Source organism: Piliocolobus tephrosceles, unplaced genomic scaffold, assembly GCF_002776525.5.
Source record: "Piliocolobus tephrosceles isolate RC106 unplaced genomic scaffold, ASM277652v3 unscaffolded_41800, whole genome shotgun sequence".
Classification (NCBI taxonomy): Eukaryota; Metazoa; Chordata; class Mammalia; order Primates; family Cercopithecidae; genus Piliocolobus; species Piliocolobus tephrosceles.
Genome location: NW_022326311.1, coordinates 5,226 through 22,158, shown reverse-complemented (window position 1 = coordinate 22,158; position 16,933 = coordinate 5,226). Strand labels below are relative to the sequence as shown.

General features: G+C 41.4%; 2 protein-coding genes across 2 annotated transcripts; both read left to right on the top strand.

Annotated features, from left to right (window-relative positions):
• Positions 1 to 1,363: 1,363 nt before the first annotated feature.
• On the top strand, positions 1,364 to 10,286 carry LOC113223555 (UDP-glucuronosyltransferase 1-7). Its single transcript, XM_026452972.1, has 3 exons — positions 1,364 to 2,271; positions 9,598 to 9,603; positions 10,214 to 10,286. Exons 1-3 carry the CDS (start codon positions 1,417 to 1,419, stop codon positions 10,253 to 10,255), a joined length of 903 nt encoding a protein of 300 aa, XP_026308757.1. The 5' UTR covers positions 1,364 to 1,416; the 3' UTR covers positions 10,256 to 10,286.
• A 2,269-nt stretch (positions 10,287 to 12,555) lies between these two features.
• Positions 12,556 to 13,549, top strand: LOC113223554 (UDP-glucuronosyltransferase 1-6; the record flags this gene model as incomplete). Its single annotated transcript, XM_026452971.1, has 1 exon — positions 12,556 to 13,549. A coding segment is annotated over exon 1 (861 nt), but the record flags the coding sequence as incomplete, so codon positions are not given.
• Between the last annotated feature and the right edge of the window lie 3,384 nt (positions 13,550 to 16,933).

Genomic DNA, 16,933 nt, shown 5'->3' with positions numbered 1-16,933 from the left:
CCTGAGGTTGGCTATTGAATCCCTCACTAAATGCTCCTCAGGGTGTTGCCTAACACACACCGCTGTGCTCACCCATAAAAATCTGCATGATGGAATTCAGCCCAATGCAGTGAGAATTCCCATGGACTTCCTCTGTACAAGGCAAAGCATAGGTGCCATGGAAGGAGGATGAAAACAGGAAGAAGATGTAATCTCATCCTTAAGGGGTGCTCGGTAGAATGGAGGAGAACAATACATAGATTCCTGAAGATGGGCACCAAAGTGATTGGGGTGGGCCCACAGCAGAGGCCTACAGCTCTGTTCAGAATGCAGAAGCAGGGTTGGCAGAGAGAGGCAGCTCATCAGAGTGCTTGGGCAAGCATAGGGCCAGCGACTCACCACTGCAGACAATGTATCTGAGGAAAGCCATTTAAAATAGGTGATAGTCACATTCCATCAAATTTTTGGAAGGGTCCATGGAGGCAGGGTTGTCAATCTCATTACAGCATTTCAGAGACCTCAGAAGATTTGGAAATGAAAAAAGACAAGCAGCACTTGTGGTTCACCTGTGTCACAATTGTGGCTCACCTGCATCTCTGCAATGCACAGGTGAGCTGTGCATTGCAGAGACACCGGTAAGCCACAATTTCCTCCCAGTTAGGAGGTCAGTGCTAAGACCCTTGCTCTCTTTCCATCGAACATGAGATGCCAATTTCTTTCTGGGCAGAGGACAAAATAAAAATTGTCTGTAAACTTTGGCCAGGCACAGTGGCTTACGCTTGTAATCCCAGCACTTTGGGAGGCCGAGGCAGGCAGATTGCCTGAGCTCAGGAGTTCAAGACCAGCCTGGGCAACATGATGAAACCCCATCTGCACTAAAATACAAAATATTAGTTGGGCATGGCAGCACATGCCTGTAATCCCAGCGACTGAGGCTGAAGCAGGAGAATCATTTGAACACGGAAGGCGGAGGTTCCAGTGAGCCTAGATCGCACCACTGCACTCCAGCCTGGATGACAGAGTGAGACTCCATCTCAAACAAAGAAAAAAAATAGCAAATTTTTCTTTGTGACAAATTCCAAAATTATTAGCTTCATTTAAATTTACTTTCCTTTTTATCTTTCAATGTCATCAAGATCAAAAGCATTGCTTAATAATTTTGTTTATAAACTCATATTGCAGCACAGGGCATGATCTGTCCCCAAGGCAAAGATGATGAGTTACTCTTTTCTCGAAAACATACAAGTAGGTATCTCAGCAAAGGCTACTCATATGTTATTATGAGTAAATCACTGGCAGTGAATGTGAATTTTTTTTTTTTAATGGATGGATGAGTACACGCCTTCTTTTGAGGGCAGGTTCTATCTGTACTTCTTTCACCTACTATATTGTAGGAGCTTAGAATCCCAGCTGCTGGCTCTGGGCTGAAGTTCTCTGATGGCTTGTGCAGGGTATACTGGCCTTCTTCCCCTATCTGTGTGTCTACTGCTGACCTGTGGCTTTGCCGAGGCAGGGAGGTTGCTGGTAGTGCCCATGGATGGGAGCCACTGGTTTACCATGCGGTCGGTGGTGGAGAAACTCATTCTCAGGGGGCATGAGGTGGTCGTAGTCATGCCAGAGGTGAGTTGGCAACTGGGAAGATCACTGAATTGCACAGTGAAGACTTACTCAACGTCATACACTCTGGAGGATCAGGACCGGGAGTTCATGGTTTTTGCCGATGCTCAGTGGACAGCACCACTGCGAAGTGCATTTTCTCTATTAACAAGTTCATCCAGTGGTATTTTTGACTTATTTTTTTCAAATTGCAGGAGTTTGTTTAAGGACAAAAAATTAGTAGGCTACTTAAAGGAGAGTTCTTTTGATGCAGTGTTTTTGGATCCTTTTGATGCCTGTGGCTTAATTGTTGCCAAATATTTCTCCCTCCCCTCTGTGGTCTTCGCCAGGGGAATATTTTGCCACTATCTTGAAGAAGGTGCACAGTGCCCTGCTCCTCTTTCCTATGTCCCCAGAGGTCTCTTAAGGTTCTCAGATGCCATGACTTTCAAGGAGAGGGTATGGAACCACATCATGCACTTGGAGAAACATTTGTTTTGCCCCTATTTTTTAAAAAATGTCTTAGAAATAGCCTCTGAAATTCTTCAAACACCTGTCACGGCATACGATCTCTACAGCCACACATCAATTTGGCTGTTGCGAACGGACTTTGTTTTGGACTATCCCAAACCCGTGATGCCCAACATGGTCTTCATTGGTGGTATCAACTGCCATCAGGGAAAGCCAGTGCCTAAGGTAAGTTATCTCTCCTTTAGCACATGAAGAATAATCTGGCTTTGAACATTTAAAGACGATTTCTTACTGAACTATAATTTATCATGTACATTTGTCCCATTGGAATTTCTTTCTGGTTTAAGGAATTCTTTTGTACCAATTCACTTAATTGTTGAGTGGCAAATTGTATAAAGCAGCTCTTGTTGATATGTAAGTGTATACAATTGATATAATTGTAGATCATATCTAGGCTGCAATCTAAATGCTATTTTTGGAAACATACCAAAAACCACAGTAAGAAATGAAACTTCCTTTTTTTTCTTTTCCTAATTCTATACTATCCCCAGGGGAAAATATTCTTAGCAGTTTTGTGTGAATTCTTTTCAATTATTTTTGAAATTATACTATGTATATGCATATCTTTAGGGTGAATTCTCACTTCTATTTTATTAACATAAAATCTAATATCATGCTGGCTATGATTTTTTTTATGTTAGATTTTTCTCTTGTCAATAAATTAAAGATATCTTTACAGGTCAATGCATACAGATTTGACATGTTCTTTTAATAATTGCCTAATAGTCTTTACTTTGGATGCAATGTAGTTTTCCATCCAATTAATATTGATAGAGATTTAAGTGTTTTCCACTTTTGTTATTTATGAGCAATAATAAACATTCTTATATACTTTCTTTATATATATTTCCATATTTTTGTTCTTATCTCAGTAGGATATTGTCCTATGAGTATGGTTGCTTGGTTTTCATTAAATAAGATTGGCATCCTTTTGCTATTACATCTTCCTATTCAAGAATATGAATCCCTTATTATTTATTCTGATTTTGTTTTATGTCCATAAATAAAATTTTACACTTTATAGAAGTATTTTATCTTTCTTATTAACTTTTATTCCCCTGCATTTCATTGGTTTTGAAACCATTATGTGCAAGGCAATTTTCTCATTTCTCTTTTGAATTAATTCTGCATAATTAATGTACTGCTTTGAGTTTTACACATTTATCTTGTATGTAATCATATTACTAACCTCTCTTATTAGTATGCAAGGTGTAAGTGTGCAATATCATCTGCAAATTATTCCCTCCCCTAGTATTTATACTTCTTATTTTGGTGGAGCATATAGTTCCAAAACATTATTGAATAATGTTGTTGGTCTAGCCAGTTTAAATTAGTATTCGGTCACTTGCAATTGAAAAAGTCTTGACAAATACAAGAGTAAGATTCTTGGCAAATGCATAGTTGCCAAATCCAGGTGAAATATCTGGTGTCTCATCTAAGTATATTATTTTATTAGGGATGGAGTATACATTTTTATCTATTGTTCTGGCTTCTTACAAGGTTCAGTAGACTTGGTAACACAGTCATATTCTCTTACATATTGGCAGATGTTCGGTGAAAGAGTGACTGTTCAACCAACTCATGGGAAAATGCAACCATGCTCTTTCTAAAAAGCAGGGAGACTACAGCTGTAGGCCTTTCAAATGATACATGACTTTCAGCTCTTGACAAGACCAGGCAAGGAGATGCAAGTTGTAGGACGTTAAGAGATAGACTTATCAAAGTGTCTCTCCCCATTTACCCTCCAATTACAGTACCAGCCACCACTCAGTTATTGACTGCAGCCTCATGGCCTCTAGCCAGGCGTGTGTGTGGCCTGCCACTTTCTGAACCTGTGCTGAATTTGTTGTGGCTCAAAGGGTCACCCAAAAGGCTTTAGAGATATAGAAATCTATATATGATTCTATACCATCTATAATGGTATATGATAGAGAGATCTATACAATATGAAACAGTGAACCATATATAGTTTTACATATTTTGGTTATTTGTATATCTTCAGTGGTGTATAAAATATATGCATTTATATACCTTTACAGAATATATATATATGATAGGATTTATAGATATGGAAGGTTATATATAAATGTATATATTTATAAATCTAAAATAAATATAATTATCAAAGAAGAATTCAGATCATAAAGAGTGCCCTTTGGCAAAGAACCCTGGATATGGCTCAACCACAGAAGTAAATTGTCATAGAAAGATTTATGGACACTGCATAGTGATCCTTTCTTGTTTCGTATGGGCAGAGTGTGCCTTGGAAAAGTATACAGTATTTTGTACCTTGTTTGGCCAACAGGATTCATAGTCTGCATTTCATCTGTCTGATGAAAAGAAAGCATTGCTTGATGATAGTGTGTGTGTATGTGGTGTTTGTTCACAAATGTGTCTGTACGTGCATGTGTGTTTGTGTGCAACGTCTTAAGCTCTACACAGGAGATTATTTTTCTGAAAGGTTTCCTACAACAAAATCTTATTGAGTCTATCCAGGGGAATTACACCCAGGGATGTAATTAAATACTTTAACAAAGATGGTAGATCATCATTCAGGAGAACATTAAAACAGTTTTGTTTTGTATTTTTAGTACAGACAGTGTTTCACCGTATTGGCCAGGTTGGTCTCTGACTCCTGACCTCAAGTGATCCGCCTGCCTCGGCCTTTCAAAGTGTTGAGATTACAGGCATGAGCCACCACACCCAGACTTAAAATGGTTTTAATGAGAAAAAAAGAAAATCACTTCCACTTTTCTTGACTTTTTGGTGAATTACAGCAGAATTGATGGTTGAATCCAGTTATAAAGAATTTGGGGCCAGGCGTGGTGGCTCAAGTCTGTAATCCCAGAACTTTGGGAGGCCAAGGCGGGCGGATCACGAGATCAGGAGATCGAGACCATCCTGGCTAACACGGTGAAACCCCGTCTCTACTAAAAAATGCAAAAAACTAGCCGGGCGAGGAGGTGGGCGCCTGTAGTCCCAGCTACTTGGGAGGCTGAGGCAGGAGAATGGCGTGAACCTGGGAGGCGGAGCTTGCAGTGAGCTGAGATCCGGCCACTGCACTCCACTGCAGCTTGGGCAACAGAGCAAGACTCCGTCTCAAAAAAAAAAAAAAAAAAAAAAAGAATTTGGGCTCAGTCAACACCATCTAGGGCCAGTGCAGCTCTGGAGAACTGGGGCTGGAATGTGGTTACAGCAAGAAAAGATCTGTGCTTTCCCCATTGCTCTCGCATTCTGTTTTTGATCTCAATTCAAATTTACCTGTTAGTGGGCAAGCCCTAGTCCTCTCTCCAAGATTATTTATTTCAACTTGTTATTATCAAAGTTTTCAAACATATACCGAGGAGAGGCTATAGCATAATGTGTACCCATGTAGCCATTCTTAGGTGAAATAATTTTCAATATCTTTCTGTACTGCTTCATCTTTCTTCGTTTTTTCTTTCATTTTAAAGAAAAATTTTGACTTTTTTTAAAAGAAAATCTTGGCATGTTGTCTCATCATGAAATACTTCACTAAATATAAAAAATAAGGAAAATTTGTTTCATAGCCCCAATTCCTAAGACAATCAATAACTTTAATATTATCTCATTTTCAACCCATAATTAAATTTATCCTGATTGTCTCAAAAAATCTTTTACATGTAGATCAATGGAATAGAATTTACAATTCAGAAATAATCCCATACATTCTTTGCTTTGATTTTTACCATGGTGCCAAGACCATTGAAATGGCAAAGAATAGTGTCTTCAACAGAGGGCTCTGGGACAACTGCATATCCAAGTGCAAGAGAATGAAGTTGCACCCTTACCTTGTATCATTTACAAAAATTAACTTGAAATGGATCAAAGACCCAAATAGAAAATCTAAAACTGTAAAACTCTTAGAAGAAAACATTAGGGAAAATATTCATGACCTTGGATTTGGAAATGTTTTCTGAGATGTTTTTTTCTTGTACCAAAAGTACAAGAAATTAAAACAAGAAAAAGAAGAGATAAATCTTTATCATAATGTTTTTATACAAAAACTTTTATATATCGGAGGACACTATCAAGAGAATGAAAAGACAACTCACGTGGGCACCCTTATTAAGGTGTGCAGATAAACACGCATATGCTTGACATGGAGGCTCTCTCATGACACATCCTATGTTTTCCTGTCCTATGAAACTTTCTACCTGCGTTAGAACCTAAGCTTTCTGTGGCTTTCTAAAATCCCTGGTGTCAGAAGTCAAGTGTGGATTACTGCTGCTTTCCTTGACTGTCTCTCTCTCCTTCAATCTATGTTGATAATGTGATATCAAACATGATACACTACCTCTTTTGGCCCACTCAGGATATTCTGGTGGTGCCCTCTGGCCTGCACCCTCCCACTGGCTATGAAGGTCACCCATGATCTCGCCTTCCCCAGCCTCACTGGCTTTATTTTATGCAACACTCCAACTCTCCTCTTTCCACCTCCCCTGTTACTTTTCCCTTCCTATTTTATTCCTCTTTTCTGTCTCCTTCCCCACCTGTGTCTTTCCTTTCTGTCACTTTTTCTGCGTGATTCCTGCCCCAGAGGGGTCAACAAGAAGGGGCATCCCATGGGCTGACTCATGCAGGGAAGCTGTCAGTAATTAATTAGCAAGGCAGGGAAGTTGTACCCCAAATCTTGGTTTCGACGCTAGAGGACTATAGGAGGTAGTTCAATGTAGTGTTTGAGCACATGGACCCTGGAGTCATCCAAGCCTGATTTCATGAGTACTTCAGCTGTGACACTTGCGTAAACTTGGGTAAAAACTCAGTGTTATCTAGATTAAATATGATAATGCATGCAGATGCCTGGCATGTGGCAGTGAATCAACAATACACGTAATTGTGTGGGTGATACGTGTTTTCCAGCACGATTATTTCCAGCCTCCACAAGATTAATGATCTTAACCAGGCATTCAGACTGTCTTCAAAACAACATGGTGAGATATCAATATTGTCTTCTTGATGCAAGTTTCCCTTGAATGATTTAAACTTCAGATGGTGGACTGTCTCCTTAGGGAGAATTTGCAAATTAAATATAATCAAAGCTAACATATATTGGAGACTCGCCAGGTACCAGGTGCTACCCTGAGTACTTACATGGAGGCTGGCATTATTGGCTGACCTATTTTGCAGATGATGAAACTGAGGCACAAGGGGGTTGAGTGACTTGCCCAAGGTTATTGCTCAAGTAAGTAGGGGAGCCAGGATTCAAATCCATACATTCTTTGTAAAAAAAAAAAAAAAAAGTAAAAAAGCCTGAGTGTGGTGGCTCACACATGTAATCACAGCACTTTAGGAGGCCAAGGCAGGAAGATCACTTAAGCCCAGGAGTTTGAGACCAGCCTGGACAACACAGGGAGACACTGTCTCTGCAAATTTTTTTTTGAAGTTAGCTAGGCATGGTGGCACATGCCTGTGGTCCCAGCTACTCAGGAGGCTGAGGCGGGAGGATCGCCTGTGCCCAGGAGGTCAAGGCTGCAGTGAGCCATGATTATTCCACTCCATTCCAGCCTGGATCATAGACTAAGACCTTGTCTCAAAATAAATAAATTAATTAATTAATAACATTTAAAAATTGATATGTAATTCATGTATCATAAAATTCAGTGGTTTTCCATGTGTTCCCAGATGTAATCAGCCATCACCAATATCTAATTCCAGATCATTTTCCTCACTCCAAAAAGACACCCCATGCCCACTGGCAGTCACTCTTTATTTCTCCCCCTTCTCCTACCCCTCAGCAATAATTTACTTTCTGTCTGTATGGATTTGCATATTCTGGGCATTTCATGGAAATAGAAGCCTTTATGACTGGCTTCTTTCACTTAATTTCATGGCTTATCCATGTTGTAGCATGAATCAGTATTTCATTCCTTTTCATGGCTGAATATTCCATTGTGTGGATTTACCACATTTTTTTTTTTATCCATTCATCAGTTGGTGGACATTTGGGTTGTTTCCCGTTTTCAACCATGAAAAATAATGTTACTGTGAACATTTGTATACGATAGACCCTGATGTTCTAATTTTTGAGCCCATGTGCCTAACCTCTATACCTGACTGCCTGATTGTGTTGACAGGAAACTTTTTGGAAAATGTCCTATCTCTGGCCTTTTGGGAATGTCACATGGAGTGAAATGTGCCTAGAGTGGGTTTGACTTCGGACATCACATGGTCTCGAATCCCTCAGCAAACATGAGTTAGTCTTGTTTTTGTTGGTGTTACAGAATAACATGCAGCTGGCTCTTTTTCTAAAAAATTTAATATTAGATGTCCTTCATTGAACAAACATCTGTTGAGAGTCTTTGTGTGACTGGGATATGGCCATAATCAAATGAACATGGCTTTGCCATTCTAACGGAGAGGAAGGCATTGATTAGTTACAAACTGTGAAACATACTTTGAAAGAAAAGGATGCAAAGAGAGCTGATCATAGGGGACCTTGCAGGATGAGGAGTGGCAATCTTGGGAGAAGCTGGGGTGACAGTGTGCCAAGCAGGGAAGATGGCAGGTGCAGCATGAGGCCAAATGTTTGGAATCACAGCATGATCTTTCCCTTCATCCCTGTGTTCCAGGGTCTCTTTACTTCACAAACATGGGCAAGTGGAAACCCTACTTTATGTCTCTTCTGAATAATCCCTTTGTCATGGCTTACTTAGTGACCTGTGCCCCTCCCCACTGCTCCTGGGACCACAACCCACATTGTTACAAGCCCCTGAAGGAAGTTATAAACACCTTATCTTCTACTAGGACAGGTGCCCCTGGAGCTGTCTGGCTGGGCAAGCCATACTTACCTGCACTTCCCTATCCTGTGTGTGGGTGACTCAGACTTGACTATTGTTATCACACTAAACTAAACTGGGGTTCACTCACCCAGTGCGGTAAGGCCAAACATCCACACTGAGATTTGCAATGGGAGAAAGGAAGGTGTTTATGTGCAGGGCACCAAGCAAGGAGTATTGGGAGGCTTATACTTAAGACCCAACCTCTCTGATGGCTTACAAGTAAGGGTTTTTAAGGGCAAGGATATATTTTAGGAAAACAGAAGTTACAAGAAGAAATTGCAAATCAATGCACAGAGGTTACACATCGGTTTGGTCATGAGAAATGAAGGCTTGCAGGTCATAGGTGAATTCAAAGATTTTCTGATTTGCAATTAGCTAAGGAAGAGAAGCTTCATTTAAAATTTGGGGTTAGCAGAAAAGAATGTTAGCTCTTGCTCATGAGTGTGACTTCCACCAGGAACAAAGAATGGCTGTCAGAGTTCAGTTCTCAGTTCCCCTTATCTGAGGTCTGCCTGCCAATGGATCCATTTGGTGGAAGTCCAGGTTTCCGAAAAACAACTCAGGGACATATGTTAAGATGTAATCTTTAGTTTCTATAGGGAATCAAGCATCTCTGGACTCTAACATCCTTGGCTATTGTTTTAGGCTACTATTACCTTCTTGCTTATCAAGTGCCTTATTTATTTCTCAGGGCCAGGTAGGTGCCTGGAATTTCCTTTGAAAGAACCCAAGAATGTCCTTTATTTCCATGTTTAGAGGAGACCACAGGCCCCTAAAAGAAATTCCTCCTTCATCTCACCATTTTGGACTTCCCTCAAGATCTGGGCACAGAGCATTCTGACTTCTGCAGCCCCACCCCACAGCCTATCAAATAGATTAAATTGCTCCCGCATCCCATGTCACTTACGTCTGGGTAACTTGGTGAGCTAATCTGTAGTGGATATTGACTGACATGTAGTTACGTTCTTATAGCCATTTCATAAAATATTCATAAATTCAATTTTGCCATTTTAGTATTCTAGATCCAGCAAATTTCTTTTTCTAAGTCTCAAACAATTTGCAGGTCCTTTGAAATCTTGCAAGTAGGTCCTGGCTCCATTACTTATGGGTCATAGGTCATACAAGGGTCTGAAAGAGTGAGCACCTTAGACGCAAACCTCTCCATAGGGTCTGCCTGTCCAGACCTTCCTGTCCCCAACATGAAATTACCTTCATGCATGTCTTTGGGTCTCTCCTCTTTTCAAAATGCCAGGTATCCTCCATTTACTTTTGGGAAACCTGCTCTTGCCCACAGAGATTTGTTTTAGGATCTACTTCTTTCACGCCACTGGAATACGTCCCAAGCCTGAGTCATTCAGTCGGCAGCAATCCCTGAGAAAAAAATAATTCGTCTTTGCATGACACTCAGGAGATGCCTGAGGACACCTTGACTCCCACAGCACCAACCAGGGCAGGCCTGGGTCTCCAGCGGAGCTACTCTTTAGGGATCATCGTTATGACTAACAGACATGCCAGATTCTTCTGGCTAGTCTCCAGTGCAGACACACACACACACACACACACACACACACACACACACACCATTCTTAGTATAGTCAAAGCTCACAGGAGAAAGAAAAATGTTTTCTAATACCTTCTTTATTTGCAAGAAGGTGTTAGGAATTCAAGGGATGATATGCATAGTGATATTAGTTTCTTTTCTTCAGCTCCTTCCTCCAACTCATGTTCTATAGGGACTTGTGGAACTAAGAACAGGACCCACAGATGAGCCATAGGATTTTCAGAGCAAGGCTCTGCTTGGAAGGGCCCAGACCAATGTTCACAGCACAGTGGAGGTCTAGTATAAAGAATGTGAAGTTTGTAGCATTTCTTGATCCTGCTATTCCTACATGCTTGCTTAAGCCGTTCTTCCTCTAGATAAACTGTTCTTTGAAGGAAACCTGCCTAACGTCTGCCTGCTCAAGAAGGTGGACCTGAGCTCTGTTCCCTTTGCAACCTTCCTGGAGTCTTACTGCGATCTAGATGAACTCAAAGCAAGATGCTGCCACCCCCATGACTTTGATCATTGTAAGCTGGCAATCCTGTTAGGAGGCTGCTCCCAGCTTGGACTGAGCTGAGTCTTCGCATGCCTTGAACAATGAATTTGCATCCTGGTTATGTTCCCCGTGGGGGCCAGCCCTGTCCTTGGAGTGGCCCCTCTAGTCATGTTGCTCAGGCTTGTCCCTTCCTGGGCCCCAGAACACCTCCAATGCCAAACTTGTAGGTGAGAACAGGACGTTGCATGCCAACCAGGTGTGCGTGACTAGCTCTGGGCGAGTCTGTTCTAGTAATGCTAGGCACCACCTCTCACTGCGACAGCCTAGTTTCTACACAGGTCTTGCTCTGGGACCACCCTCAGCAGTGGGATTAGCAGGCAGGGCCAGTGTGACCCTCCCTTTCTGGGCCTCAGTTGAGAAACCTGAAGCTTAGGAGAGGAGTCACTCCCCTGGCTGATGGGTGGCTGGGCCAGAAGCAGATAGCAGGCTTTCTGACTCCAGCTCTAGTACCTCACCACATACTGGCTAGAGTTACACTTCTCAAATCTTAATTTCCTAAAAGTAAGTAACAGTTTGAATGTTGTTATATTGTGATGTATAATAAGAAATATATATGTTTGTCTTTGTTTCCTGGCCAGAGCTCCTGAAACCGTAAGTGGCGGGAGCGATAAAGGTGAACAGATAGTCTTTTGTTTTTCAAAACAGATCCGTTTCCACCACATTTAAGTTTATGTAAAGGACATGTAAAGTCTCTAAGGATGAGGGCTGGTTGCCAGGGAACCACCCCTTGCAATTAGAGGGAAGAAAGGAGAGAGTGATTGAAGATTGATTTGATCACCAGTGGGCAACGATCTAATCAATCATGCCTACTATGTAAGGAAGCCTACATACAAACTCAAAAAGGCGGGGTTCAGAGAGCTTTTAGGTTGCTGAAGGTGTGGAGGGTGGGGCACCCAGAGATGGCAGATGGGGCTCCATGGCCTTATCCCCATACCTTGTTCTTTGTACTTTTTCCTCTGGCTATTCATCTGTGTTGTTTGCGATATCCTTTGTGATAAACCAAACCTGGTAAGTAAACTGTTTTCTTCAGTTCTGTGAGTCATTCTAGCAAATGATTGACTCCAAGAAAGAGAGCGTGTGAACCTCTGATTTTCGCCAAGTCAGACAGAAGTTGTGGGTAACCTGGGAACCTACTATTTGCAATTGGTGTCTGAAGAGGAGGCAGTCTTGTAGGACTGAGCCCTTAACCTGTGGGGTCCGTGCTAACTCAGAATTCAATTCAGAATGGAATTGAATTGTAGGATACCCAGCTGGTGTTAGAGAATAGGTCCATGTGAAATAAAATCCCCACACATGATGGACATAACAGACAACGTCAATGATAAGGAATCCAGCAAGTTCGGGATAGAGAATTGGCAGGGGGTCTCCAGGGGTCTCTCCAAGTTATCTTCAAAGTGTTGCTATAACTTTTCAGAGAGGGAGAGGCAGACTGGTGGAGATGAAGAGAAAATCCTGGAAGTTCAGGTGAAAGTTGATATGGGGCATAGTTGATCCATATTCACTGTGTGCTTAAAATGGTTAAATATTAATTTGGGTTCTTACATATTAAAGGGCAAAATTCAGAGCAAGAGAGAGGTAGACAGGGCCTGTGAAAAGCAGTGGTTAGTTTAGGGAAAATAGCTAGGAGCCCTGTGATTTGGAGCGTGAAAACTCTTTATTACTGTTGTTACTTTAACTGTTTCCAGGATGGCCTGCCTTCTTTGTGCATTTCAGAGAATTTCTGCAGGGGTTTTCTTCTTAGCACTTTGGGGCATGGTTGTAGGTGACAAGCTGCTGGTGATCCCTCAGGATGGAAGCCACTGGCTTAGTATGAAGGATATAGTTGAGGTTCTGGGTGCCCGGGGGCATGACGTTGTAGTGGTGGTGCCTGAAGTCAATTTGCTTTTGAAAGAATCCAAATACTACACAAGAAAAATCTATCCAGTGCCGCATGACCCAGAAGAGATGAAGAACCGTTACCAATTGTTTGGAAACAGTCACTTTGTTGAGCCATCATTCCTGACTGCTCCTCAGACAGAGTACAGGAATAACATGATCGTTGTTGGCATGTACTTCATCAACTGCCAGAGCCTCCTGCAGGACGTGGACACCCTGAACTTTCTCAAGGAGAGCAAGTTCGATGCTCTTTTCACAGACCCAGCCTTACCCTGTGGGGTGATCCTGGCTGAGTATTTGGGCCTACCCTCCGTGTACCTCTTCAGGGGTTTTCCATGTTCCCTGGAGCATACATTCAGCAGAAGCCCAAACCCTGTGTCCTATATTCCCAGGTGCTACACAAAGTTTTCAGACCACATGACTTTTTCCCAACGAGTGGCCAACTTCCTCGTTAATTTGTTGGAGCCCTATGTATTTTATTGTCTGTTTTCAAAGTACGATGATCTCGCATCAACGGTCCTCAAGAGAGATGTGGATGTAATCACCTTATATCAGAAGGTCTCTATTTGGCTGTTAAGATATGACTTTGTACTTGAGTATCCTAGGCCAGTCATGCCCAACATGGTCTTCATTGGAGGTACCAACTGTAAGAAGAGGAAAGACCTGTCTGAGGTTGGTGGGTTTATTTCTTTTGGGCTGCCTTGTTTCTTCCAGGCTCTGTTCTCCCTCACTTATTTGGATCCTTGAGCCGACTGTCCCTTGGAGGATTTCCTGGAGAAACGGTGGTGGGAAAGTGATACCTGGCTCAGAGCAGCGGGGACACACAGGAGACCTGAGGCTGAAGTGGTATATAGGCATTTGGATGAAGACAGGGCTCATGCTTGGCAATAGTAGATTTGCTTAGTTAGGTAATCTGGGGACAGTCACATAATCATTGAATGAGCCTTAGAAATGTCCCATTTCAAACAGAGGTGAAGGCTTGACTAAGGGAACAGGTCCGGGTTAAAATCAATTTTCCCGACTCTGTCGCATGCTTTGTCTCTGGACCTTAAGCCAAGGACCAGCAAACTACAGCCTGTGAGCCCAATCTGCCCAAAGGCCTGTTTTTGTTTGTTTGTTTGTTTTTTGTTTCCTTTTATGTTGAGACCTGTTTGTTTGTTTGTTTTTGAGACGGAGGCTCGCTCTGTCGCCCAGGCTGGAGTGCAGTGGCGCAATCTCGGCTCACTGCAGGCTCCTCCCCTGGGTTCACGCCATTCTCCTGCCTCAGCCTCCTGAGTAGCTGGGACTACAGGTGCCCGCCACCTTGTCTGGCTAATTTTTTGTGTTTTTATTAGAGACGGGGTTTCACCATGTTAGCCAGGATGGTTAACTGACCTCGTGATCCGCCTACCTCGACCTCCCAAAGTGTTGGGATTACAGGCGTGAGCCACAGCGCCCGGCTGAGAACTGTTTTTATATGGCCCAGAGTAAGAATGGTTTTTATAGTTTTAAAACAATTTAACAATGAAGAATATGTGCCATGGATATATTTGGTCTGCAAAGCCTACACATTTACTATATGGCCTTTTCAGCAAAAGGGGGATGGTTTCTGACCTACGGCAAGTGTTTACAGATGGCCCCCTGACATGTAGGAAAAGGGCCCAGAGTTACTTTGGAAAATAAAAATCTGTGAGTTTTAAATTTTAATTTAAATATTTATACCTTTGAAAGGCTTCAGGCAACTCCCTCTATCTTTTATGCCAGATTTTCTTTTTCAGTTCCTCTTTTTATCAGAGAGAAAGCCTCAAACAGGTCCCAAAGACCCTTACCTCTCTTCTTTACACCTGCTGATTTCTCTGTGAACAAATTGAACAGTTGGCAGTAGCCACTCTGAAAAGGCAAGGGTGAGGAGATGGGGATACCTGAACTGGTTCCAGGGAGTCTGGGGCATGAAATAAAAACTTAGAATGTCAGAAGTCTTTTTATTGGGACATAATATAGTTGTACACATTTTGGGGGTTCATGTGATATTTTGATACATGTATACAATGTGCAATGATCAAATCAGGGTAATTAAGATATCCATCACCTTGAACATTTATTCATTCCTTATGTTGGGAACATTCCCATTCTTCATTTCTAGCTATTTTGAACTGCAGAATACTTTCTTGTTAACTGTAGTCACCCTACTGTGCTGTCGCACTTTGGACTTACTCATTCTATCTAAGGGTATTTTTGTGCCCATTAACCAACGCTTTTTCTTTTCTTTTCTTTTCTTTTGAGACAGAGTCTCACTCTCACCCAGGCTGGAGTGCACTGGTGTGATCTCAGCTCACTGCAACCTCCACCTCCCCGGTTCAAGCGATTCTCCTGCCTCAGCCTCCTGAGTAGTTGGGACTATAGGCGTGTGCCACCATGCCCAGCTGATTTTTGTATTTTAGTACAGATGGGGTTTCACCATGTTGGCCAGGATGGTCTCGATCTCTTGACCTTGTGATCCACCCGCCTCAGCCTCCCAAAGTGCTGGGATTACAGGCGTGAGCTACCGTGCCCGGCATTCTTCTTCTTTTTTTTTTTGATCAGTGTTCTTTATTGGCCGTTTAGATGTTTTTCTCTTTTCTGTCAAAGTTTTTGGAGTATTACAGATTTTATTTTATCTTATTTCTTTCTTCTTTTTCTTTTTTAAATTTTAACCAACCATTTTCCCCCCTACTTTCCTACTTACCCTTTCCACTTTCTGGTAATTACCAGTGAACTCTCTACCTCCATGAGATCCACTTTTTTAGCTCCCACATATAAATGAGAACATGTGGTATTTGTCTTTCTGTGCCTAGATTATTTCACTTAACACAATAACTTCCAGTTACATTCATGTTGCTGCACATGACAGGTCTTCATTCTTTGTTATGGCTGAATAATTTTCCATTGTGCATATGTACTATCTGTGAGTGGAAAACAAAACCAACAAAAAACTCAAAGAGTTTTTCCTGTTTTCTCACTCAAAAACAAACAACACAGAAGACTTCTGTGAACCAATGTGTGGGTTTTCTTTTTTTCTCTCTACACCAAGCAAGCAGGCAATTCTGCTAGATACCAGCTGGGTGTCCTCTACTTCCGTTCTGACAGTGTCCACCTGAAGATAGCATCAGGTCCCACAGAGATGGGGCTCAGTCCCTAATTTACATTTGAAGAATATAAATGAGTACAGCCACTATGAAGAACAGTATGGAGATTCTAAAAAACAAAAAACAAAACAAAAAACAGAAATAGAACTGCCCCAATATATCCCATTGCTGGGTATATTTCCAAAATAAAAAAAAATATGTTGAAGAGATATCTGCACTCCCATGTTTATTATAGCACTGTTCACAATAGCCAAAATATGGAGTCAACCTAAGCACACATCAACATATGAATGGATAAAGAAAACATAGGACTGTAATATTGTGAATTATATATTTGGTCTTCATCCTCATTTCCTTGTACAGATTTTTCCCTTCCTTAGTTAAATTTGTTCCTAGGTATTATATATTCTTTGTAGCTTTTGTAAATGGCATTGATTTCCTTTTCAGTTTTTTCTCTGTTGGCATTTATAAATGCTACTGATTTTCATAAGTTGATCTTGTATCCTGCAACTTTACTGAATTTCCTTGTCAGTTCTAACAGCTTTTTGATGGAATGCTTAAATTTTTCTAAATATATTATGTCATCTGAGAAGAAGAAGAATTTGACTTCTTCCTTTCCAACTTGGATGCCCTTTATTTCTTCGTCTTCCTTAATTGCTTTGGATAGGACTTCCAGTACTATGAAGAATAACAGTGGTGACAGTCAGCATCTTTGTCTTATTCCAGATTTTAGAGGAAAAGTTTTCAGTTTTACCCTTTTCGGTATGATGTTAGCTGTGGGTTTATCATATATGGCCTTTATTGTTTTGAGGTGTGTTCCTTCTGTAGCCAGTTTATTGAGAGTGTTTATCATAAAGGGACGCTGAATTTTGTTGAATGTTTTTTCAGCATCTACAATGATCGTATGAGTTTTGTGCTAATTCTGTCAGTGTATTAATATCAATATATCAGT